The 26,659-nt window shown below is 43.3% G+C and overlaps 1 protein-coding gene across 1 annotated transcript; it reads left to right on the top strand.

Moving 5' to 3' along the window:
* Positions 1 to 270: 270 nt before the first annotated feature.
* LOC142025822 (poly(A) polymerase gamma-like) lies at positions 271 to 17,823 on the top strand. Its single transcript, XM_075018501.1, has 21 exons — positions 271 to 307; positions 809 to 1,040; positions 1,117 to 1,183; positions 1,848 to 1,929; positions 2,020 to 2,129; positions 3,364 to 3,417; positions 4,488 to 4,599; positions 5,288 to 5,377; positions 6,009 to 6,147; positions 6,304 to 6,376; positions 6,462 to 6,582; positions 6,900 to 6,984; positions 7,393 to 7,446; positions 9,846 to 9,965; positions 10,305 to 10,414; positions 12,737 to 12,858; positions 12,951 to 13,120; positions 14,041 to 14,147; positions 14,224 to 14,462; positions 15,347 to 15,418; positions 17,611 to 17,823. The coding sequence occupies exons 1-21, from the start codon at positions 271 to 273 to the stop codon at positions 17,647 to 17,649; spliced, it is 2,235 nt and encodes a 744-aa protein (XP_074874602.1). The 3' UTR covers positions 17,650 to 17,823.
* The last annotated feature ends 8,836 nt before the right edge of the window (positions 17,824 to 26,659 follow it).

Genomic DNA, 26,659 nt, shown 5'->3' on the forward strand with positions numbered 1-26,659 from the left:
TTAAGTACAGTTCTTACCTCCTGTGCCACTCCTTTCTCTCTCCTGGTTTCAGCTGGTAATGCTCAGCCTAACTGGGCAGTGAGCTAGCTAAAGCAGATTTGAGCACCTTCTACAAACAGAGCTTAACTTGTGCTGCTCTGCATGCTGACGTACATCTCTTGGATTTAGATTAAACCAGATGTATGTAGAGCTAAGCATCTGAGCTATAAAAATGGAACGCTATGTTAAGAGCACAAGGCTCTGCTAGCAACATTAGCTGCAGATTGGTTGATGTTTTCCTTCATCCTCTTCCATGGACAAAACCAAGGTAATGCTGAATTTACTGCAACAACTCTGTTTAACAGACCACTTTGTCCTTGCTCTGCAATCAACTATAATGTCCTTTCAGAATCAGTAGAAGCACAGCAAATACATTGAACTAAAAGAAGCCAGTGTTAACTTGTCTTGTTTAATGTGATCAGGAAGCTGATGGGAATAACCTTAACTCGAAAGTGCTGTGAAACTGAAATGTGTCCAAAACTTGTGCTGTACGTAGTGTCACCCTTCGTGGATTTCAAACCTTTTCATTTTCTGGCGATCAGTTCTAACTGTCTAGCGCAATGCAAATAAGCTGTCTTCAGATGGTAGCAACTTGGATCTTTTCTTATATCCACAAGTGTTTTTTAAAGAAGTAGTTGTGGCTTCTAAGTTAGGTCAAGTTATCTAAAAGCCATAAGCAGGATCTTTTTTCCCTCATTTATGTTAATGCTGGGCAAAAGGGCAGAAGCTGATTTGGAAACCTGTAAGTGGAAGGGTGTTTTGCAGTAAGGTGGTGGTTGTTGTTTTGTTGGTTTTTGTTTTTTTCTTTTGTGGGGTCTTTGGTATTTTATTTTCTCCCCCAGTACTCCTAGGCTGCAGAACCAGCCTCCGAGGCACTATGGAATTACTTCTGCAATTAGCTTGGCTCCTCCTACGGATATAGATTCCATTCATACTCAGAAGCTGCTTGAAGCGATGAAAGCATTGGGGGTATTTGAAGAGGAGGAAGAACTGAATCACAGGTATAACAAGACTGTAAAATTTGTTAATGTCCTGGGGTTTTTTTTAGGGCAAACTTAACATGAGTTTTCTTTACAGGCTGGTCGTTCTTGGTAGACTGAATAACTTGGTCAAAGAATGGATTTCAGAACTCGGTGAGAGCAAGGTAAGGTCCCTTCTTATCAAAACAGCTGAAGCCTTTTTGTTTCTTCCAAAGGCGATACTACTAGGATTTATGCTAAAGTTCAACATTTAACTTCCTTCTTAAGTATCAAGGAGATCTGTAGTAAGAGCCATTGAAATAATGTATAAAAGATACTTCAGATGAAGACCTTCAAGTCCTTGGGGCACTGAATAAATTTGTGAAGTGGCTCGATCAGTTGACTTGTAGCGGTTAACAAAGCTGAAACAAGACATTGTGGGGGGAGATAGACGGTAACTGGGCAGTAAACTTGCCCCAGACAGCCTACAGCACTCAATCTAGTTTGAAATTACTACTCTAGACTTGCCTTTGGTATGGCTCTTAGATGGTGTTAATTTATGCGGCTCTGCTGCAGGGAAGACTGATAATAGGTCTTAATTTGTTTAAATTGATGAAGCGACTGCTACATTACTCACCTTTTTTGTTGCTGCTGTTTGTGAGTCGCAAGCACTCCCTTCAGAAAAACAGTATCAGTCTATTAGACTAACAGCTCAGTATGGGAGGGAGAAGACATTGTTTATGGAGGCTGTTGTAGTCTTTCTAAGTAACTTATATGCTAGTTAAACTTGCATGTAGGTCAACGTGTATCTTTCTGTTCTCCAGAAAACTCTTTCTCTTCTACCCACAGAATCTTCCCCCTTCAGTAGTAGCAAATGTTGGTGGCAAAATATTTACGTTTGGTTCTTACAGGCTTGGAGTACACACTAAAGGTAAACTTTTGCTCTTTTGCTGTCTGGTCATAGTTGTAATGTTTGAAAGTGTCTTCCAAGAGTAACAGAAGAAATGGCATCTCTTTGCAGGTGCTGACATAGATGTGGCTTGTGTTGCTCCTAGACATGTAGAAAGATCGGATTTCTTTCAGTCGTTCTTTGAAAAACTACAACGTCAGGAGGAAATAAAAAAGCTGAGAGTAAGCAAGCTCTCTCCTTGATAGATTGTGCAACTCCGACAATAAGAATATTCCTGTTAAAGACTCCTATTGGTAGTGATTGTCTTACAAACCAAAATTAAAAAGGGACTTGTTTCTGAGTCCCTTGTAAAATACTGTCTACGCAGCAGGAAAGTGTTGGAAGTCAAGCTTTTGGTTCCCTTCCCCAATGACTGTACGTCCGATCAGAATCTCTGTGGTTCACTTCTCCCCTACCCATGGTTTGGGAATGAGTGGGCTATAGTATCAAAAAGCAAGGTTGTCCCTAGGAGCCTTGCTTTCATCTTAGCTGTAGCAAGGGGCTTGGCAAGAAGGTAACTGCGTGCAGGTAGAGGAAGGGGCAGCCTGAGAGCTGAGGAAGTTGAATGTGATGTGGAAAGGTTTCTGTCAGTACCTTTGCCATGGTGTTCCTCTGGGTGTACTTTAGGACCTCTAATTCATTCTCCTCTGGTCCTGTTCTTCTCTGGCTACTCAGCCTGAGACTTTGTAGAAGAGACGCACAGGCAGCTTTGCATAAAGTCAATAGGAGCTGTGCTGTGACTATACAAAACTGCCTTGTAAAATGACCCGCCGGTGCACATGTTGTGTACCTTGCGTATAGAACCGAACTCCTGAGAAGTGTTTCTCTCAGCCTGGTCTTCCTTGTGCAGACATTTTGAAAGACTTCATATGCATAGCTAATGAGCCTTTGTTTAGATGACCGAAGACAGACTCAGTGGGCTGTGGCACAGTTCTGACGAGTGGTCTACAAAATTGAAAACTGTCCCATAAGGTAGCTGACAGCATCTCAGGCATGGTAGAAAATAAAAATACAGGAGGCTAGTGCGTGCTGTCAAATGCGGACAGAATTTCCTCGATTTCTCTGGATGTTAACCAGTAGTAAGATAGCTACAGAAATCTCTTGCTTTTCTTCCTCACCACCAAGGTTAAGTACCTTACAACCTCTGATACTGATGGCTCATTGTGCCCTGTTTGTTCATTACAATATGTGATCAGCCTCCGAATCTCTTGGCTAAATAACTTGTTAAAGCTAGTATTATACCATCTTAGTGCTTGCTGTACTGCTTGCAGCTTAGGAACAATTCTTTTGGTTTGGAAGCAGCTCAGTCTTTATACTGAGTAGTTAGCAGTGTAAATTCTGCATTTGATCGTAGTTCAGGAGAAACATTAAAGTAGCAAACCATGTTTTCTTACACAGTTATCCTCTCCTTTCCAGGCAGTTGAAGATGCATATGTACCAGTTGTCAAGTTTGAGTTTGATGGCATTGAGGTAAGCATTTGTTTATTTTTTTTTAAGTGAATAAATTTTTTCTTGCTTTGGAATAGGATAACTTTTCCAGGGAGCTGTGACTGTGCTATTTTGGACCGCAACGTATCCCAGGAGAAGACATTGCAGTAGAACGGGAGCTTATAGGAAAAGAAGCCCCTAGGGAGCCTAGCAGGCATGGGAGCATCAGGGACATCTTTTTCTAGACCTGTGCTGTAGACCAGGGTAGCCTGCTTGAATAGCATTTATCCCTAGGATCGTGCAGAGTGGGAGCAGAGGCGGTGTCCTTGCTAAGTCTTCTTAGCTCTGCCAAGCTAGGTATCTACAGAGGGATGTGTACAGTGTAGTTCACTGTACGAATCATGTGAGCAGACTAAATGTTTTGCTGCAAATCCAAAATGAAGTGGTCGTGGGACAAACAATCTGGAAAATGGAAAGTGAAAGTACTCATTTGACTCCCGCCTGGGTTTGTCAGTTGCAGGAATCCAGCTATCTTGAATACATCCTAGGCAATGAATCAAGACCTGCCTGCTGTAGTACCTAAGCGAGTTACTGCTTGGTATCACTATCACAAAGAGATTTATTCAATGACCTTTTTGTGGCCTTTATCTGGTACAGACTTTCACAGGATAATCTTCTTGCCTCAGACTGTACTAAAATCCAGATACTTCAGAATCAAAAGGGCTTACTGCATAAAGGAAATGCTCTCTCCTTTGCTGAAGTATAGTTGAGGTGACTGAACTTAAGTCTTAATTCTGTGAATAATTTTAAGTTCCCTTTTAATTGGAACTCTAAGTCTAGAGTAATCTTTTCCAACTTAAAATGCCCTCTTCCTTTCCCTAGCTTAAAAAGAAAGGGGTGATGCAGTGAAGGCTTTGTAAATAAAATTGGGAACTTCTAGAAATTGCGTTGAGTCTTCTGGGAAGTAAACCTCTTGGGAGATGTATCTATAGTCACATAATTCTAAATACAACTGTTAACCACTCTTTTTAGACTTGAGTAACTGTCCCCCACCAGTGTGCTGTTTGCAGACTGCGGGGCATTCTAACGGTTGGCACTTTTTTCCTCTTAAGATTGATCTCGTGTTTGCAAGACTGTCTGTGCCAACTGTTGCTGAGAATCTTGATCTCAGAGACAACTCGTGTCTCAGAAGCCTGGATATAAGATGTATACGGAGCTTAAATGGTAAGCATATTTGCACATCTTTAACAAGAAAATGTTACTAAAGTTGGTATGGAATGCACGTTACACACCCCAAGTTTCTGTACAGGGTGCAGAAACTGATCCCCTGTATACTTGAGGTCTGAGGAGGTGGCGAGTGGGCTTAAATTTAGCTGTTTCAAGTTGTGTGTTTAGATAGACCTGTGTTGCATGTTTCTTTGATTGGGGTGTGTGTGGTGTTCCAGTTTGCCACAGAAACTGCTTCAGATGAATAGGTAGAGCACTTGATAGAGAAGAATGTGTGGTAGTTGATTAAAAAAAAAAAAAGGATATTTAAAATACCTGAAGCCGAAGTTGCTCACTGTTTAACACTGACTGGTTTAATTGTTCCTGGCTGTCGAAAGAAACCTAGCTTTCGGAATCCTGTAGAAGGGCCTTATTGAAAAATGTTGGCTGTAGTCTAAAGTATGAAAAAGCTGTTGAGGGCACCAGTTACCTGAGGTGCTACTGAATGTGTAACCTCTAATTTGTTATGTTATGTGTCTGTAAGGTTATGTGTAACCTCTGATTTTTAAGGTAATACAAAGCAAGTAACGCAAACTTGTTTTCATAGACTTGCAGGCTAAACTGTAAGCTATTGATCCAGTATAGCACAGAACTGACTTGTACCTGTTACCAGGAAGTGCTGTACTTCAACTGTTTTTTCTTACAGGCTGCAGAGTTACTGATGAAATACTGCACCTAGTGCCAAATAAAGAGAACTTCCGGCTCACGCTCCGCGCAATTAAACTGTGGGCAAAACGTGAGTAATGTGATTGTTTGTGATCTTTAAACTTTTCAGAGGCACCTCGTGCTGAAAAAACAATAGCGTTAGAAGTCCTTCATCTTTGGATAGCTGTTTAAATAACAGGTTTTAGTTCAAAACCTGTGTTTTAGTTTAGATTCAAGGACTGTCCGTGAGGTAGATTCTGTGGTTTTTTTAATGGGGGTAGAGTGGGGAGATGAGGGGAGTGCCTACAAGACAAGGTGCTGCATTGCTTACCAGGAACCTGACTAGAAAGGATAAAAAAGCCCAGTGGGGTATAAAAGCTTGATAGATAAGGACTAAGAAAATACCGTTTGCGCATGTGACTAGAGCAAGTGCTAGAAGAATGGCAGAACCTTCTTCTTAAGGGAAGTTGGAGTGAAGCAGTAGCTGTAGCAGTGCAGGCAAATTTCAGAGTAGCAGTATTTTGGGAAGTGGTGTGGTACCGATTCTTTTTCTCATCGCTGTAAGGACCAACAGTTTTGGCCTCGTTGCACTGCAAAAATAACTGACTTGGAGGCCGAAGGGTGCTAGGTATTCTATAGATTGTGAAGGTGGTGCTGTCAATTTGAAGGACTATACTTGGGCATGGGAAGACTACAGGCTAACGACAATGTCTGCATTGTAGGACGTGGCATTTACTCCAACGTGCTGGGATTTCTTGGTGGGGTTTCCTGTGCTGTGCTAGTAGCGAGAACGTGTCAACTCTACCCAAACGCTTTGGCTTCTACTCTGGTGAACAAGTTCTTCTTGGTTTTTTCAGAATGGTAAGAGCTACTTATGACTATTTTGAGTTGCGTAAAGCAGTAACACTTTCTGAGCTGGTTCTTTATATAAGATTTAGACCAACACCGTTCAGTCCTACCCTGAATTACATGGCAGAGTTTTAAATGGGCAGTCAGTTCCTGGCTTTTCTTGTTTAGGGAGTGGCCAGGACCTGTATTGCTGAAACAACAGGAAGAGAGCAGTCTTAATTTACCAGTATGGGACCCTAGGGTATGTAGACATGGAATTTGGAAGCCTTTAAACTTTCTTCTAAGCTAAGCTGCTGGTGCCGAGCGCAATTGTTTTAACATCACAGGTGAACCCATCAGACCGATACCACGTAATGCCTATCATCACCCCAGCCTATCCGCAGCAGAACTCTACATACAACGTATCTACATCAACGCGAGCGGTAATGGTGGAGGAGTTCAGACATGGTAAAGCTCTTTCCATGCTTATTAACTGCTTAACAGGTGTAATTCTTGCAATACGAAACCACATTACCTGACTTGGTTATATTCCGTGCGGTGTTGTGCCCTTTTAGGCAGAAGAGTTCTCTGGGAAGTATACCTGTTGCAGGCAACAAGGGACCAGTTTTACAATGAACTGTTGTAGTAGGCGTGTATTGTGTCAAGGGAATTCCTGCTTTTTGATCTGTCGATTACTGTTCAAAACCTCTCTCTTCTAAAGTTTCTGTCACGCTCTGCTAGTCTTAAAAACAAAATGGTAGTAAGGTTTTCAACCTTAATTGTAGGTCTTGCAGTTACGAATGAGATTCTCCAAGGAAAATCAGACTGGTCAAAGCTCTTTGAACCACTGGACTTCTTTCAGAAATACAAGTATGTATGAAGTCTGTTACCTGAACTTGAAATGATTGCCGTACTGGTTAGCATAGTGAGTTTTAGCTTGCAGTCGAAATACGAGATGGCATTGATATGTTTGTTCTTCAGAAGCTGGAGGTAGTCATAGGAATTTTGGTGAGGATAAGTATAGGGAAGATAGAAAAACTGTTTGTGTTTTGCCACTGACACTGTTTTTATTAAAAAAAAATCAGCTCTGATACTCAGAAGGCAGCAGAACGCAATTCTGAAGGATGTAATCAGTTTTTCTTCAGTTAATACTGTGCTGCCTGCAGGATATAATGTGTCTTGTCTGGAAGTCATTTTCTATACATTTAAGGCAGTTTTGGATTCATTTGAAGGAATATCAAGTCCTGAGCTAGGATGTTACTTTTTCTTTTCTTCTAGACATTATATTGTGCTGACTGCTAGTGCCTCTACTAAAGAGCATCACTTAGAGTGGTAAGTCTTGCTTTGAGTGTGGGTTCAATACATCATTGACGCTCAGTTCAGTGTTGCCCTTCATTTGGTTAATACAGTTCACAAAAATAAAGTACTCGACTGTGCAGCTAGGCATGGAATATAGTACGGAGTTAAGTAGACAGTTCCTCAGCAAAACTAAAAGCTTTCTTGTGAAGGGAAGTTAGCATAAGTTATCTTGCTGTTTAAGAAGTTAACCTAAAGACCTAAGTCATGATGAGAAGGAGCAAAGAGGGTTAGTGTGCGTATGCTCTGTGTCATCTCGAGAAGCAGATGCCAGGAGTCTAAGGAGACTACTTACCCAAGGCTACTTCAGTTAGGAAGATGTTCCTTGTTGCAGAGACTGAAGTAAATGGGGATTACTTGATGTCATCAGATGTGTAGTGGACACCGGAGAGCTTGATCTTTTACTGACTTATAGACCAGTGGTCTCCAAACTTTTGTGCACTCCTGTGAGCAAAACAAAAAAAAAATAGTAATTTTTGAACACATAGTTGCGGTCTAGATCTACTTCTTCACAAGTTACGTACACATTACTGAAGTTCTAAACTTTTCTTCCTGGACCCAGTGGATTGTCTTGTGCACCCCCTGGGGTACATCCCCCCCCGACACTTTGAGGACAACTGTTGTAGAGCCTTAGAAGACTTGGTTTCATAGCTTTTTTACTGGATGTAATATTTAATTTAGGACTAGATTGCACTCAATGCTAAGTTGCTCTGGTTATGTAGTCCGCCTGTTCCAGAGCCTACTTTTCTCCAGTGAAGTGAAACAAGGCTGTTTAATCGGGGTGAAACCTGACCGTCTGCACAGAGTACCTGAATGCTGATAAATAGTGTTTACTAAGTTTTAATCTAGTAGTGTGCTCAGGCATCTTGTGTTTAGTGCTGGAAATGATCATCTCAGCATGCTTGGTAGTGGATAGGTAAATTGCAGGAGTGCTGATCTACTTTGTGAAAGGTAATGTGAGAACCACTTCAACTGTGGTTAGAGAACATGACTGCTTCTGACATGGTATTTGTCACTGTCTCAAGGGAGACATGCCAATAATAACTTGTTGAACCTGTGTGAATGGGCTGACTAATTGTGAGTCTTGAAATAAGGGGAAACGGTGAGGAATTAAGGTACTGTAATGTGTGTGGTGTTCTTATTCTGAAGAAATGAGTGCTTTGCCTGCCTTGCTCAAGTAAGCAAGGAAAATCGCTGTGTGTACCAGACCCCTGTTCTGAGGACACCTTGGTTATACTTCAGGGTTTGGCTTGCGCTTTAAGGCAAATGATTTAATTCTTGCGCTACCTCTGAAAGACATCTTATTTCCTGTTTAAAGATAGCTCTAGTAGGTAATACCTCTTACCTGAACTTGTTAATTTGTTCACTTAAAAATCGTGTCAGCTACAGCTTGATGTCAGTCGCAGTTAGGTATACAACAAGGAGTTATGGGCAGAGGGCTTAGAGCCAAATAGTTTTTAATGTGAAATGTTTTAAGTGAAGAAGGCTTATTGTATCTCACAATAAAGATGAGGAAAGTCCTGGCTGCAGTAAAAGCTGACGTTTTTGCAGTGACAGAAATGGCAGCAAACGGGGCTTAGTTTTGCATCTGGGAAAATGAAAAGCAGAAGACAAACTTGCTTCCGTTTGCTATAAGAACAAGTTTAGTTCACCAACTCTTGAATGGATTTGGGAATAGATGGCACATCTCTGTTGTTCATCAACATACGATACTTGTGAAGAACGTAGAGAGTTCTGACTGCTTTCAAGGGTAGCAGTGTTTCAGGTAGAAGGGTAAAATGCCAGTACTTCATTTAAAAGAATAGCCTTTGTGGTCATGATACATTTCTTGGGTAAGTCTCTGATGAGACTGTGTTGACTGGATCGTTTGTTTAGTAAAGGAACTATATTTTTCAGTTTGGCTGGAAGAGGGTAAACTCTTTTCACAGGTCAATCTGCAGGAAGAATAGCATCTTTACTCAGGTGTAATGGAAGAGTTGTGCTTGAGCCTTTTCTAAAGGGTTGTTCTCCTTGATCTTTGGGGTAAAAAAGAAGTTTTGCTGCACTTCAAAATGCAGCCAGAGGTGCTGGGAATCTGCTTCTTGTTGATATTTTCATCATAGGTTATATGTTGAAGTGTTGTGTCTGACCTGTTAAGAGTACAAGTTGAACTTACTTACTGCCTCTGTCTTTGGAAACTTTGAAGCTCCAATGTGCCTGGAAACATCTCCAGCTCCAGTGTGTGTGATATAAATATCTAGTATCTGCTCAGCTGAATGAATCTTACTACTTACTGACTGGTTAGCATTTTTGTATTAGCATTGTATTATAAGAAAGCGTATAACTACTGTGCTGGATACAGTCAAAAATGAGTAAATGTCTCTTGTTCTTGTCAGGATTGGCCTTGTGGAATCTAAAATTCGTGTGCTGGTTGGAAACTTGGAGAGGAATGAATTTATATCTATTGCACATGTAAAGCCACAGTCTTTCCCTGGCAGCCGAGAACTTTGTAAACAGTGAGTTCCATTACTTTTCTGAACTGGAGTTTGGCCGATGTATTGTACCTTGTTTATATTCCTTCACCTCAGCTTACCTGTGAGAGATGCTCAGTTACGTACCTACTGTTTTGTAGGTACGAGGTCTGACGGGCAAGGTTCTGAGCATGTAGGATCTTTTTAAAGAAGGGAGAACTTGAGGGAGGAGTTCTCGGAGAACTTGAGAATGGGCTGACTCCCATCTTTAGCTGCTGCGTACAACTAAACTGTTTTGCTTAATCCCTTCTTGAGAGTAGATACTAGCACCCAAATAACTGGCATCTGTGCATAAATGATAGATTTGTGACTGTGTCTTTTTAGGAGTGGATATGTGTCAATGTGGTTTCTTGGAATCGTGTTTAGGAAAGTGGAAAATGCAGCAAGTGTTAACGTTGATTTAACGTGCGTTACACAGTCATTCAAGGATACAGGTAAGCCTCTATTTTGCTCTAGTCTCGTAGGGTTTCATTTTTTTATTCTAGTGCAAGTTGCTTCGCAAAGTGAATTGTGCTTCCTTCTGGTATTAGCTATTTCTGTAGAGCGTGACACATAGAAGATTAGCCTTAGAAACATACTATTTTGACACTTTGGCAATGTAAGTCCACCTTGAAACAAAAGTGTGTACTACAGTCCTATATACCATATCCCCTATGTGAAATAACAGTTCTGCAGATCATAGTAAACGATCAGAAAGGAACTGCGATTCCTGAAATGGACAGTCAGATGTGAAGCCAGGAGAGAGATGTCCCTTTACTGGGTGTAGCTACACTTGTCAAAAGCAGTTGTCAGTTGCTGAACTTTGGAAGTGGGAATTAACTGTATCGGGCTCTAAAATTAAGTTGTGAATGCCTGTTGACAGTATTGTTTCCAAAATAACAGTTTGTGTAGGATACCATCCCAGAACTTTGAAAGGCAGTGAGTGGTCACATCGTAACGACATGCAGTCTTGCACGTCAAGCTCCATGTTCATCTTACTTTATTCCTTTTGATAGATGCAGAAATAAAGTAATATCGCAAGCGTTGTTAGATAATGCTAGAATAAAGGGGTTTGGGGGTGAGCAGTCGTCTGAAAGTATAGGTCTTTTCCACAGTCTGTTTACTTCTTCCCAAGCTGACTGCTCTTGTGCCTTTCAGAAGCGCACGTGTGCTGTGAGGCTCATGCCTTGCTATCATAATGCCAAACTAAGGAAATCGGGTTACTCTTCTGAAGTGACAGGTGCGTTTGGACAAAAAGTTCTAAACAGTGGACTCCTTTAAACTCTTCATCAGTGCAAACAAACATTTCTCCATGGTACCAGCGTGAGCTGTGTGTTGTGTTGCTCAGACAACATGAGTAAATGCAGCAAAAGCGGACCTTCTTTTTAGCTCATGCTTTGGGATATGAGAAAAGCACAGAAAAAAGGCATCAAAACGCTTGTCTGAGTTTCAGGCCAGGTGGGGTGACTTCCTCGGACTTGCACTGTTACCCGAACTGATGCTTGTCTTGTACGTGACATCCAGTGGCACTGTGTTTGAATGTTGTGGCAAATGTAAATCATGTCAACAAGGTTTGTGTACTGCTGAGAGGCTAGAACTAATGTTGAATCCTGTATTTCTGTGCACAGACTTGATTAGCATAGCTGTGTGCTCTCAGTTTAGTGAAGCACAGCCTATCGTATGTTTCAGATACAGGGTTTGAACGCAGAGAGATTGACCAGAAAAGGTATTTCTTGAGAGGTGTGATATCCTTTGGCAAATGTGGGAGTGACCAGTAGTTACGTGCAAGAAAGCTTTTATCATGTGCCTTGACTTTGAGAGAATATTTTGAGAGGGCAAAGTTGATGGGCTCAAGAGTATAAGGCTCACAGTTTGGAAGGCTTTTGTTAAATGAACTTTATCTCACTTTTCCATAACAACATTATTGGATTTACTCTGAAGCAACTGTTCCTGCTGGTGTGAATGTTCACATTTGTGCTTTTATTTCACTTCTAGATCTCCTGCAGAAAGACTTGTTGTAAGCCTTTTTGTTTTGGTTGCATGTCCTTCCTTTGATTCCCACTCTGTATGCTAGTAAGCTGACTTTCCAGCTATGCTCACGACAGGCTTGTTAAACTTCTCTAAATGTGCCTTAATTCTGTAAAAACTGCTGTGCTAGTATAGCGTTTTTTAGTTGCATGAAAGGTTGCTTGCTGGCACGTAAGAAGAACTGGTTTAAATTGTAGTGGTTCTGATAAGTCAGATGTCCTTCAAATCCCGTCTGTCTTGGACAGGTAGAGTTTTAACACCTAAATTACTGAAAAGTTGTATGATGTTACAGAACTGTTAGGAAAAAACCGCACAATCGCCACTGTAAATATCAGATAAAAAAAATTAGTCTGAATCTTGAGTAAGGTGTCTGTTCTCTCATCAGCTGAGCACAATTGGGTTGATTCAGAAAGTCATCTAGATCTATCTTCAACCAGACAACTAAGGGTTAAGGAGTATGATCTCCTTCAGGTTAAAATCAGCTCAGAGGTGAGCTGCATGACTAGCAAACCACAGCTGTAACTGAGCACATAAATGCATGTTTGAACTTAAAATAGCTGTTACGTGTCTGGTCTGTACTGGATGTGAAATGGGCATCTGGGGTCACTTTCATCTTGAGACAACTTCTTGTTCTTTGTTTGGGCTGGGCAGACTTCAAGGCTTGCTGTTTCTAACGAAACCATGTGTAACTTTGACAAATACCCAATGCAAACATTCCCACTAAGCTACAACACTACATTTCCTGTTAGTTTACAGCCAGGCTAACTACCTCAATGTGCTAAAGGAAGGTATGAAGATCGAGGCAGCTCACGTGAAGAGAAAGCACCTCCACCATTTTTTGCCTGCAGAAACCTTACAGAAAAGAAAGAAGGTATAATAAAAATCGGGCTCTTCTGGCAATTTTTTTTTTTTTTGCTTTAATAATTACTTGAAGACTTCATTATTTTGATGGTGTTGTTTCAGCAAAGCATGCCAGGTACTAGTCAAAATGCTGGTGGGCTTCAGCGCAAAAGGACTTCTTCAGATGGAAGCTGTTTGGACAGTTCCAGAGACACGGGCTCCAGAACACCAGATAATTCCTCTTTGTTACATAAGATTTCTAAAGTGGACACCTCTACAGCCGAGAGAGGAAGGTTAGCACCGTAACCTTAAAGCTGTGAAGAAGCTGCTTTTTAACTGACTCGCGATGTGAATGAGGTCTAGGATTTCTTGTTTGAATCTGTGTTGTTCATAAGCATGTGGAGGGCTCTAATGGCTTCAGGAACAAAGCTGTCATCTCCTTTGGGCACATGGGGAGAGGCAGGTTAAAGAAATCCTTGAAAAAATGAATTTAATATCCATGAAGACATGTAGGAGGAAAGGAGAAGTGGATACCGGAGGAATTATTTGGTCTTGAATGTAGATCCCCTTGGGTTAGTGTGTAAGTTGAAGCCGGAGTGTTTTCTATGTAGGTAGTTTTGTTCTTTCTAACAAAAAGTCTGGTTAATGCCAAGCAGTATGATGTTCTACTGAAGTGCTGATCTTGATCACAGCAACACTAGAGCTGCTGCTGCCTTGGTGCAGCAGTATGAGAACTCGGGCAGTAAAAGTGGGTGTCACTTCCTGGGAGGTCTGCTTGTTCATGAGCTACTTCAGCCCAGGAGGAATATGTAATCTTGAGAGTAATAGCCCAAGAGTACCAAATGTGTAATGCCTGCTGTGTTCAGACCGTTTGGTACTGTAGGAGTAGCATTAAAAATAAAATAAAATGGGATGCCTGTATGGGTAGAGCAGATACATTCATGAAAAGCAGTACAGAGTGCTGGATATACTAAGCTGGAAGACAGTACAAGTACATAGAGACTGACTAAAGAAAACGCTGAAGTTTAAATTTGCGGTCTGAAGTTCAGCAAAATGAAGATCTCGTGCTAGATGGCCTGTGAGTTTGTTGTTTGGTAGAGCTGTGACAATGAGCTAAGAAGACAGACATGTGTCTTGCATGGGCTTTCTGGAAAGGAAATGTATAGTATTTTACAAACGAGCATTTTATAACTCTAGCATCTGACTCTTACAGAAATGCTGTGTACCAGAAACCTAACGATGCTAACAAGAGAGAGAAGCTACCTCGTGTAGCTGTGCCATCAGTGCCTAAGGGACTCTCCATTCCTGTTACTGATTCAAGTATGTATTGACGTAGTGGGTGGAATGCAGTCTTGAATTTCATGGCTGAACTCTAGAAGCGCGGTGTCTCTTACAGAAGCGGAGGCTACAGTTGCAATGAGAACATTGGGACCTCCAGTTGGTGGCACCATTCCAGGACGTAACACAGTTTCTCAACCAGGAGCACGTTTTGTCCAAGGACAGCATGAATTAAGTGGGACTCGAATTACAGATCCTAAGAACACTGCACCTAAACGACCTTATTCACTGACCACTGAGGGACCTCATTCACCTCCATCAGAAGAACGGCCCAAAACACTAGCAGACGGAGAAAAGGTAAGGAAGGGGGGCTAGGCCAGGGAGGGTTTGAAGTAGAATTAATTCTTGATGTACAATGAATGACATAACTGAGCAGAAATGCATATATGCATCCCCAGTGGATTCAGGAATCTAAATTTAAGCATAATGCTAGTTTTACTAGGATGTAGGTGTGAGAAATTGTCTTGAACGTACTGTATAGCTATTAAACAATTTTTTTTCCCCAAGATCTGGCACTAGTGACTGGTTTTGGTCTGGTGGCAGGCTCTCTAAATACTACTGTACTTGTATATTACTGCACTGACCGATTGCTCAATGAACTGGAAGCAGTTTTTAATTCAGAAAAAAACCCCAAATCTCAAAAGGAAGAGGATATGAATCTTATAAATGTAGACGTATGAGCTAATCTTGTTCTGGCAGATGATTTTTGAATGCCTCTTGATAGTTTTGCTGCTTTAGAAGTCAGCAGCCTACTCAACAGGTTGTCCACTGCTGAAATGAGCGTGTGGAGTTGCTTGTTAAATCTTGGTTTTGTGGAAGCTTTTGATTAATGCTTGATTTGTTTTCCTGCTCTACATAACTCGCCTTAAACAGCTGTTTGTGTGCTTGACCTCTGATTTGAGGCACAGAACAACTAGAAAAAACTCAATTTTGACACTTGTAAAGAATCAGCTTGCAGAACTGTTACCTACTAATGAATACTTCAGGTACAGATTTCAAGGTTTGGGTAGTACGACTTCTTGCGAGGCTTGAGATTCCTGTGTGGTAAGGGTAGTGTTGTCTAAATATTGTTTTAAGAATGGCCGCTAATATGTTTAATGTGTTGACTGGAAGCTGTACTCAAATATGAAGGTAACTTCAGTATAGCAATTATTTTGAGTCTGTGTGTTCTGTTCTTCTAGTTAACTGGCCAGGATTCAGCATTCAAAGGCGGTGGCAATCCAGAAGATGTCAGCAGCAGATCTACAGACAATGTAATTGGGAAGGGGTTTTACTCAGTAGCTAACTGAAAAGCTGAATGGACTCTTCTAGTGCCTAGACTACCTCACATCAATACTCTACACGTTTATTGATGTAAACAAAAATATGCTTTTTAGCTTAACTTTTTTCAGTCTTCATTTCCCAAATACATTCTTGTCAGAGTTATCCCTATTAGTCTTTTCAAAAGTCTTGACCGTCACTAGCTGAAACAGCTTTGGAAAAGGCCACAAAAACCAAGCTGCCCTGTGACTTGGATTCAGAATGTATGTCAACAGGTTAAGTAGTTACTGCAGCCACGTTGTGGTTTCAAGTGTGTATGAACGTGCTTGTATTCATTTGTGCTTTCCTAGTGCATGTGCATCTATTGTTCTCCTCGTAAGCTATTTTCCCGTTTGGCACATACACTCCTGTGCAGCTATCACAATGGGGCTCAGCTTCCTCAGCTAGCAGCTGTCCCCTGCCTAACACGGCCACGTGCTACACAAGTATTGCCTCCCGTGGAGGCCCATAAATAATTGAAGTATTGAAGACAATGCAGCAGAGGATGCTACCAAGGTATGGAGATGATAGACGTGTCCCATGCCGTTGTATCTGATTTTTGTCTTGAGACTGCTCCAGCATGAGACTTGAGGGCTTTTTTGTTGTCGCTGGGTAGGAAAGCTAAACTCAGAACACACAGCTGAAGATGTACTTAAACATTGCAATAGCCAAGGCTGTTGTGACACTGCTACCCACCTGCAAGGTAGAGTCTTGAAAGGAATTGGCATGCAGAGAGTGTTTTCAGATAATCCCTGAAAGCTGTTCTGCGTGGTTACATGACAACTTGTAGTAGTCTGAAGTTCCAGTTCTGTAAACCGGTAACACTGCTTACCCAGTTAAGTGCAGGAGGGTTTTTTGAGGGGTGGGGAGAAATTCTGATCCTATGAAAGAAATGTTGTGCTATCTCTTTATTGTAATTTCTTTATAACTTGGTGTTTTTGTAAATGAAGTTGTATGTTTTTCCAGAGTATTTTCATATGTACTGTAAAATACTGTCTTCCAAAAATAATTTTTTTCTTTTTTTTTTTTTTTAATGCACGTGGGATCTGCTTAAAAACCCCAAACAAGTAAACCAAATGTAAGGCGGGCAGGGCAGTGCCACAACAAGTATGTTCTACAAAATGATGATGTCATGGTAGAGTAAATTTGAGGAGACTAGGAACACTGCTTTCCTGCTTCTAGTATTTCCAGGTTTTGAATTCACACCCTCTGAATAGTGCAGCTTGCAAACTGCGTTGACAGCTGAAGTCCCAGTTTGCTGTGCGGACAACAGATACCCCTGACTTCTTTTAAAATTAGTTGCTTGGCTTAAAGAGCAATTCTGAGCTCTGATCATCTTAAGCATCCACCTCAAACCCTAGTGACAAGACCGAAGGGGCATGTAGCTATCTTGCACGGTCTTCATTCTCCAGCATTCCCCCTACTGCTGGTGTTCCAAACTTGTGGAGGAAGCATGACCATGACCGTATACTTACCTTTTTTCCTTATTACCTCTGGTTTCCAGCTTGCTTCAAGTGCAATTCATCTCTTAGAAAATGTGCCTTAGTGGGTTTGAGAGGTCTTATTCCTCCTTCTCCCCTCGAAAAAAACCAAAACTTAAGAGTGCAAGGCTTAGGTTTACTCACAGGTTGAAATGAAGAAAGAGAACCCATGCTACTTAAGTGGCTTTTAGCAGAGCTACACCTTGAGTTTATAAAATGGTTACCTTGGTTTTGTGACCTGTGTTAAAACCATGGTCTTTCAATACTGTCAAGTCTGTGTACTAGTTACAGTAGGTATACAACGTCAGCACCTGTGTAAATAAAACTCCATCCTGAATTTGAGGGAATTAAAGCTGGAGTAGGTGATAAGATAAACAGCAAAGCAACTATGAAAAGTGTTTTGTAATGGTCTACAAGCCTGTAATATTACCATGCTTTTAAACAAATTCTTCCACTTGAATATTCCAAGACTGTTAAAGGCCGTTGTGCCCTTAACCTCTAGTCAGCACATGCATTTCTGCAACTGGTCTCAAACTAACCTAGCTAATTGATATCAAAGTATATGCCTTTACATGGATTTTTTTTTTTAACTCTTGCTTTGCAGAATTATCTTCTAATTGTGCTTTGTTGTTGTTGTTGTTGTTTTTATCCCCCCTCACTCTTAGGCTGTTAAGAAGAAGTTTAGGAAGAAGTCAGGTTACTAGTTTCCTGGACTTGATCCAGCATAGGTCAGATGACACGCTTTAATCTACCCTGACTCAACGCTTGGCCCCGTGCAGAGTGATGTTGCTGTTCTGGAGTTTCCCTGGCTAGTGCAGAGGTTGGATGCTGCCCCAGCACTATGCAGATTAGATTACAGCTGTTTTAAATAAAGTTCACACTGCACCAATTCAACTGAAATGTTTTCCTTTGTTTATGGAGCAAGTCTTCTGTCAAAGTGATTGAAAGGCAAGTTCCTCGTGCATAAAGACTCCTCTCCCTACAATGCACAGAAGGAAACAACCCAAGCTAGAGACAATATTGCCAAGCGTGGTTCCTGTCCTTTAGGGTGAATCCTTCCAGCAGGCTTTTATATGCTCTGGGAAACATAGGTGGTTATAACTTTGCAGCTGCTGTTGACTCTAGCAGTCCTGTCTGAATCTGGTCCAGCGTAGGTCAGCAAGAGTCAGTGCTAGAAGAAGCACTTCTTAGCTGTTACCAATTGCATCATCACATCACTTCCTGGCATAGTGTCTTATCACTGATCATCTGGGGACAGAGGTTTTTAGTCATTTGCCAGATGGAGCTGGTAGTAGGGCAAGTTCTTTCTGGAATACCTGAAGGAGAGAAAAGCTGTATGTGGCCTTCTTCCTCATTTTTGTTTTTACTGAAAAGCAAAGCAATCAGTGCTAGCTTTGCAAGATCCTCAGGGTTATCGACAAACCCCAAGTAAGTAAATGCCTAAGCTAAAACAAAACCCAGTAACAAACGCATTGTTTTCTCTTGCTTCTACCACAATACATCCCCCTAAGACCCTAAACCCAATACTGAATGTATTTAATTGTGATCGTGCTGAACACAAGATGACCAGAGCCAGAAAATATCTTGGACTTGAAGGTGAGGGAGGCTCCTTGATACCAGACTTCCTGCAAACTTTGCTGTTTTCTGTCTGCTTTCTTAGCTGGGTGCTCTGTGTGTGTGGCTTGGAGGTCCAGCTGGAGGGGGTGAGGGATGCATGATCAATCTCCTTAAAGAGGAGCAGCTCTGCATTGAAATGGTGTACGGTTAGTAACTTTGAGCAAGACGTTCCATTGCAGGAATTCTCATCTCCTGTGGTTTTACTTGTTAGGTCTAAGCAAAGAAGTGGTTCGTGTGAAGGCGCCTCCACTTCTGCTGTTGCAATGGATGTCCCTGTAGAAACTAGAGAGAGCAAGTGATAGAGGGGTTGGGGGGACCAGCCACAGCCCCCTGCTTCCTGGCCGGCTCTGCTGTTGCTCTGCCTTTCGTCGAGTGCTGCGGGGCCAGGTTGGACTAAGCAGAGTCCAGTGGGGTGTTTTCCGAGAAGGAGGCGAGGGGTGGGCTGTTGAGCACTGCCTGCTGCCTCCTAGCATGCTGGTCAGCATGGACTCCCTCCCCTTCCCTGCGCCTGAGGGTTTCTTCAGCCACCATCTACCCCTGGGGTGCCCAGCTCCGAGCGTGGCCCGCGGGCTCGGGGCTCCAGGCTGCTGGACCTTGTGTAGTTTCTGGGGGGGCTCTTGGCAAAACGGTAGCCTGGGGGCTGATGCTTACCTTGTTGCAGAAGATGCAGCCTGTTGAGCTCTCGGCTGTCTGACCTTCAGGAAAGGGCTAGAAATCAAGAAAATCAGACTGGGACTGCTTGTCCTTGGGCAGTTCCTCTTTGCTGGGAAGACCCTGTCTGAATGACCTGCTGTCTTCACCCAACCTTGTTTCTTACTCACACCTCATCTCTCCTCGGTTCGGCTGACCTCAGACTCTTGCCCGTCTTCCTTTCTCACCCCAGTCCGTCTTTGCTTCCTCTGCATTTGAACCGGGTGCTACTTTATTCTGTGCTGATGGAGTGAAAATCCCAGGAATCCTGAAACCAGAGGAGAGCTAACCTACCCTGCTTTGGTTTTAGTGTGTGGCAGCCTGGCAATCAGCCACCTGCTGCGGGGACCATCCAGCTCACTCTCTGCAGTACGTGCAATGGAGAGAAAGCTGCAAAATTTGGCTACTAAGCAAGTCTGGCAAGCATGGGTAAGTTCAGTCTTTTCCAAGGTTCAAGACGTGCCCAGATACGTGCATGTTTCCAAAGGACGAGCAGGAAGTCCAAGAGTGACACCAGCATAGCCTCTGTGCTAAATTTAATGTCCCTGTTTCTGAAATATGGAGAAGTTAAGACTTTCTAAACGAAAGTTTTGAAGATTCTTTGAATCTAATTGAAGCAGCCTGTGTTCCTCATGATCATGCTCACCAAGGACTGAGTCGTTTCTGTTGTGTTTTTCCTGAAAATCAGCTGGAGGCCCACTATATGTAATCTTACACCAAAGAAAAGTTTCTGGCAAACTTGGAGTAACTGAACATGTGGCCTTAAAATAGGACGTGTTGACTAGCCATAACCTACAAAGTACCTACTTGCTACAGCATTAACTAAAGCTAGAAAATGCTGTAATTTATTTTGTCCCGGCAGTTGTAGTGCTGCTCCATTTTTCCTGTGCGCTCCCTTGGCAAGAACAGAACGTGGTCATAAACGCCGTAGCCAAGTGCATGCACACAAGGAAGAAAAGCTGAGGTTTTGTGAATCACTTGACGTAGCAGTGCTTGGCTGTATGCTTTCAGCACTGCTTTAGTGTCTTTGTTCCGATTTTTGTCAGGCTGTCTTTCCTGTCTTGCTTTGATATTGAATGTGCATCTTATTATGCACAGCCTTTGCTACTACTTGAGCAGAAGGGCGTAAACCTGTCATTGTGAGCAATGCAACAGAGATTTCTGATTACTAAGCTAAAGAAGTAACAGCTATTTTAAGTTACGTATTTTCTGCTCTCCCAAATGAGGCACGCATTAGACTGTCAGGAAACGGAAAGTTGGTCCTGCTTCGGGTTAGTAGATACGAAACCAAAAGTCTGAGTATTTCTGGCAAGAGTTGTAAGTGGTCATTACATTCACTTCTGGTTTTGTCTAGATGGTATAGCATAGGTTAATTTTCCCCACTCATTTTGAGTGTTTTTGCAGGTCTTTACCACGACTGTACCTTTTCCGCTCTGTAGGATAACAGCTGTTGGTACAGTCTGTAAAGCAACCCAGCGTAGATTTTGTTCAATACATTTATAATGTACTAAAAAATAAAATAAACCAAGTGGAAGCTTTGCCTGTAAGAGAGGTGTGTGGTTGGGTTTTTGACTCTTAACTGTGTTGCTATGAATGTATTATTGCATGTCCCCAAATTTCATAACGGTATTCTTGTAATCAGAGCTTGTTCAGTGCAGTGAACAAGCACAATGAGCGTGCTTCCAGGGCCTAAGAATGAGCTATTGCTTAATGAGTTGCTTAAAGCCCCTCAAATACAAGTGGACGAAACACTCAGTTGAGGGAAGGTGTCATACCCCTTCTCTCCAGCTTTAGGAGTGCGAATCTTCCTCGATTTCTGGAATAAAGCTGTTGATCAGTCTCTGCTGCTTGAGCGTATTGTGAGCAAAGATGGAGACCCTCTTGTAAAGGGAGCCACAGAGAATTCTGGCTCCCCTCCGTCTTACTGAGCCCGAAGAGGAATTTATGAAGATCCCAAACTTGTGTTCATAAAGCACTGCTGTGCACACTGCATTAGAAAGCTCTGGGTTGGAAGACAGCCAGTATCTTCATCCCTAGCTGGAGATTCCTGCTTCATCAGGTGTGGTGAGTCAACTCTCTGTATATAGCTAAGGAGCCAAACACTCTGTTCAAGGGAGCAAAAATAACACTACATTTATTTAGCCCTGGGTTTTGTTCTTTCAAATTAGTTACAGGGATGTTTATGAGGCAGGGTTGTTGACCACACAAATATAGGTTGTTCATAGTAATACATATAGTCTGGGAGAAACTGTAATTGCCCTGCTAAGTATAATTTATTCTGTGGTTCCGTTCAGCTAAATATTTAGTTTTATTTTTCCATTCTTCTTCGAGGGGCACTAGTAAACATTTGTTGGTTTGGGGTTTTTTTTCTTTCCCCCAGCATCTTCCACGGTGATTTCTTTGCTCTGTGATCCCCATTCTTTTAGTCTCCTTTCTAGCACACCAGCGTTGAGAACACAACTTTGCTCCAGCCCTCAAGAACGTTTTCAGTTACGTCAACCTCAGCCCCCGCACCACCTCTTTGCTTGTCAGCATGGCAAGTAGTATGAGCACTGCAATCAGCCCTGGCCTCAGCGTTAGCAGCGTGTCTCTAGCAGCTGCTACCACAGGGGCAGCTCCCTTGGTGTCTTCAGGTTTGCAATATTAACTGACAGAGGAGTTCTTTTTTTCTAAAAATAGAGCAAAGTGATCAATAGAAAGGAATGGTGTTGTAGATGCTTCTTGTTAGTAAGAGTTGTTTCTGTACTTCAGGGTTTTTCATTAAAAGGTAGTAGGGTATTAGTGAAAAAATTGTCTGTAGGGGTGTGCATATATATCTACACATGCACAGACAGATATAGAGATATATAAGTGTGTGTGTATATACGTACAGCCCTACAGGTGTTTTTTCCCTTTAATATCCTACTGTTGTGGTTTAACCCCAGCCAGCAACTAAGCACCACGCAGCCGCTCCCTCACTTCCCCCCCCACCTAGTGGGATGGGGGAGAAAATCGGGAAAAGAAGTAAAACTCGTGGGTTGAGATAAGATAAGAATGCTTTAATGGAACAGAAAAGAAGGAACAAATAATCATAACACTAATGAAATGACAACAGTAATAATAAAAGGATTGGAATATACAAATGATGCACAGTGCAATTGCTCACTCCCTGCCGATCGAGGCCGAGTTAGTCCCCGAGCGGTGATTCCCCCCAGCCCCACTGCCCCAGCTTCTATACTAGATGTGACGTCACCTGCTATGGAATACCCCATTGACCACTTTGGGTCAGCTGCCCTGGCTGTGTCCCCTCTCAACTTCTTGTGCCCCTCCAGCCTTCTCGCTGGCTGGGCATCAGAAGCTGAAAAATCCTTGACTTGAGACTAAATATTACTTAGCAACAACTGAAAACATCAGTGTTATCAACATTCTTCTCACACCTAGCTCAAAAACATAGCACTGTACCAGCTACTAGGAAGACAATTAACTCTTTTGGTGGGTTGACCCTGGCTGGATGCCAGGTGCCCACCAAAGCCGTTCTATCACTCCCCCTCCTCAGCTGGACAGGGGAGAGAAAATTATAACAAAGGGCTCCTGGGTTGAGATAAGGACAGGAGAGATCGTTCACTAATCACCGTCACGGGCAAAACAGACTCAACTTGGGGAAAATTAACTCAATTTATTACCAATCAACCAGAGTAGGGTAATGAGAAATAAAACCAAATGTCAAAACACCTTCCCTCCACACCTCCCTTCTTCCCGGGCACAACTTCACTCCCAGATTCTCTACCTACCTCACCCAGCGGTGCAGGGGGATGGGGAATGGGGTTTACGGTCAGTTGATCACACGTTATCTCTGCCGCTTCATCCTCTTCAGGGGCAGCACTCATCACACTCTTCTGCTCCAGCGTGGTGTCCCTCCCACAGGAGACAGTTCTCCATTAACTTCTCCAAAACAGGTCCTTCCCACAGGCTGCAGTCCTCCACGAACTCCTCCAGCATGGGTCCCTTCCACAGCGTGCAGTCCTTCAGGAGCGCAGTGCTCCAGCGTGGGTCCCCCGCGGGGTCACAAGTCCTGCCAGAAAACCTGCTCCGTGGGCTCCGGTCTCCACGGATCCACAGGTCCTGCCAGGAACCTGCTCCAGTGCGGGCTTCCCACGGGGTCACAGCCTCCTTCGGGCATCCACCTGTTCCGGCATGGGGTCCTCCATGGGCCGCAGGTGGAGATCCGCTCCACCGTAGACCTCCATGGGCTGCAGGGGGACAGCCTGCCTCACCATGGTCTTCCCCGCGGGCTGCAGGGGAATCTCTGCTCCGGCACCTGGAGCATCTCCTCCCCCTCCTTCTGCACTGACCTTGGGGGTCTGCAGGGTTGTTTCTCTTACATGGTCTCACTCTGCTCTCCAGCTGCCATTTCTGTCTGCCCTGCAACTCTTTTTCCTTCTTAAATATGTTATCCTCGAGGTGCTACCACTATCGCTGATGGGTTCGGCCTTGGCCAACGGCGGGTCCCTCTTAGAGCCGGCTGGTATTGGCTGTGTCGGACACAGGGGAAGCTTCCAGCAGCTTCTCCAGAAGCCACCCCTGTAACCCTCCTGCTACCAAAACCTTGCCACACAAACCCAATACAACGCTATCCCAGCTGAAACCAGGACAAGGAAGTTCATGGAGAACTGTCTCCTGTGGGAGAGACCCCGCGCTGGAGCAGGGGAAGAGTGTGAGAAGTCCTGCCCCTGAGGAGGACGGAACGGCAGAGACAACGTGTGGTGAACTGACACCAACCCCCATTCCCCATCCCCCTGCGCTGCTGTAGGGGTGTAGTTAGAGAATTTGGGAGTGAAGCTGTGCCCGGGAAGAAGGGAGGGTGGGGCGAAGGTGATTCAAGATTTGTTCTTATTTCTCATTATCCTACTCTGATTTGATTGGTAAGAAATCAAATTTCCCCAAGTCGAGTCTGTTTTGCCCGTGATGGTAACTATGTGAGTGATCTCTCCCTGTCCTTATCTCGACCCACGAGCCTTTCATTGTATTTTCCCTCCCCTGTCCAGCTGAGTTGTGGAGTGATAGAGCGGCTTTGGTGGGCACCTGCCAGGGTCAACCCACCACAGTGGGTCTAGGTGATGCAGAGTCTGCTTGAAGGTGCTCCTGTAATCACTGTTGGCTGGGATTTAGTGCAGTTTGGGCTATCCAAAAGAGAGCATTTCATTCACTTTTGCTTCTCTCTGTGAACCGAGGGAGTTCGCTGCTTCAGCGTGTGACTTTTTGTGCGTATAAAGAGTGAATGTGGACAAAGAGAGTCCAAGCAAGGAGGTGTCTGGGTGGGTCTTGGCATCTGTGCTTGACCCAGTAACGTGTATTCCACTGGTGCATGGTCATCCACTGTGGGAAGTGGACTTCAGTGGAGGTAACATGGACTCAATATACACCTGAGGCATGTATTTTGTTTTTTGTTGAACTATTCCCATTTGGTTTTGCTTGTTGGCAATTAAGAAGCATCCTCCTGTGTCTGGGTGCAGCTCCTTCTCCAAGAAAAGCAGGTGGGAATTGGTGCCAAGGGGTTAAGACATGCAGCTGTGGATGTGAGTGGAGAAAGCTCTGATTTCATAGAATCCTTGAATGGTTTGGGTCGGAAGGGACCTTTCAAGGTCATCGAGTCCAACCCCCCTGCAATGAGCAGGGACACCTTCAACTACATCAGGTTGCTCAGAGCCCCATCCAACCTGACCTTGAATGTTTCCAAGCATGGGGCATCGACCACCTCTCTGGGCAACCTGTTTTGGTGTTTCATCACCCTCGTCATAAAAAATTTCTTATATATCCACTCTAAATCTACCCTCTGTTGTGTCCCAAAGTTGGAGCGACTCAGGTTTGTGGATTTCCTTTGTCAGAATTAAGGCAAAACGACACCAGGGGAGTTCAAACAACAATCAACATTTATTCAGCCTAGCTAACTTTGTCCAAGTACACGTGAACTTGTTAATATGAACCTTGCAACACGTCATTAAGCCGCTGTTTGAGAAGAGGAGGGAAGTATAGAAAAATGAAATGGAAAAAGGAACATGAAAGTGTGTCAGAAGGAGAGCCCTCCCGTTGAGTCACGAGGTTCAGAGCAGACCCCCTTGCTTTCTGGACTCCTTCTCAAAGAGGAGCTCAGGGGCGGCTGGATCCACTCCTGGTCTCAGACTTGGTCAACGGTTTATGTTTCAAAGGATGAGGTGTAGGGACTGTGGAAAAGAGAGAAGGAAAAGAGGGAGAGAGAGAATGAGAGAAAGAAAGAAAGAAAGAGAGAAGAGAAGGGTTTTACCAGTCCTGGGTCCAGCGTTGGTCCAGCCAGCGTAGAGATCCAGTTCCAGAGGGCGCGCACTGAGGACTTGTTCTCTCTTCTTTCATAGTGTGTTGGTTGATGATCTCAACATGCGCAGTTCCCACACCTGGGGTTCACTGGAATCGGTCAGTGAGCTTTTTTTTATTTGGGGGGGGGGGGGGGTGTCATTGTGGAGTTGCCTCTCTTTTCCTGCTGGCGTGACCACTTAACATAGAAGCACAGTCCCAACTTCCGTGGGGCCTTCTTCCTCCAGGAAGGCATAAATTGTGTTCCTTCTCCTGGTCACTTAAGATAAGGAGTTGGGGCTTTGGAGAAGTGCGTTCCTACCCTCCGTGGGGCCCTCTCCTCCGGCCACATTGTCCTGTTTGCAAAACTCCAGCATTTTTACAGAGGCCGTTTTCTCCAGCAAAGCTCTTTAGCAGATGTTTGAGACATTGAATTTGTCAGACCGTCACACCACCCTGTGGCTCAAACAGTCGCTGGACTTTGATTCTCGTTCATATCATCTTTGTCTGTGGTGATTTTGATATAGCGGACAGTAGGAGAAGAGGGAGAGACATCTGAGGATAGTAAGTGGCTAATCATACATCTTACTATGGCAAGGCCTTTTATTAAACATATAAATCCAATTAATATCGTAGGTCCAATATTTACAAGCCATTTTCCCCATCCTGTCAGTCCCAAGGACCCTAAAATGGAATGTAGCCATGAGTTTGGATTCCAGCCATCAAACCAGTCAGCTGGTTGCATTGCGTGGAAGAGTTATCTCTTCTGGTCGGCAATCTCCTTCTTCTTTGCCTGGGCTTCTTCAATGGAGGTAGTGGCATTATGAATGGTAATACAACATTCAGATTCAGTCAAGTTCGACATACCACACACACCTTGTTCTTTTAACAATAACATTTCTAAGGCTAAACGATTCTGTAATGTCATTTTTGATACCTGTTGCACTTGGAGATTTCGTTCCCCAAAGGCATATCAAGTCCAATTACTTAACACATGTACTTGCCAAGTTAGGTTTTCTAGCACCCATTGGTGCTGAACAAAATACCCAGATGGTGCAAAGAATGCTTCTAGCTCTAACGATACCTTCTGTCCCCAAGTAT

Source organism: Buteo buteo, chromosome 30 (assembly GCF_964188355.1).
Source record: "Buteo buteo chromosome 30, bButBut1.hap1.1, whole genome shotgun sequence".
NCBI lineage: Eukaryota > Metazoa > Chordata > Aves > Accipitriformes > Accipitridae > Buteo > Buteo buteo.

Coding starts and splice junctions, on each gene's coding strand:
- LOC142025822 (XM_075018501.1), top strand. CDS start 271: ATGTTTTCCTTCATCCTCTTCCATGGACAAAACCAAG. Junction 1,184..1,847: donor CAGAACTCGGTGAGAGCAAG/GTAAGGTCCCTT, acceptor TTCTACCCACAG/AATCTTCCCCCTTCAGTAGT. Junction 2,130..3,363: donor AGGAAATAAAAAAGCTGAGA/GTAAGCAAGCTC, acceptor TCTCCTTTCCAG/GCAGTTGAAGATGCATATGT.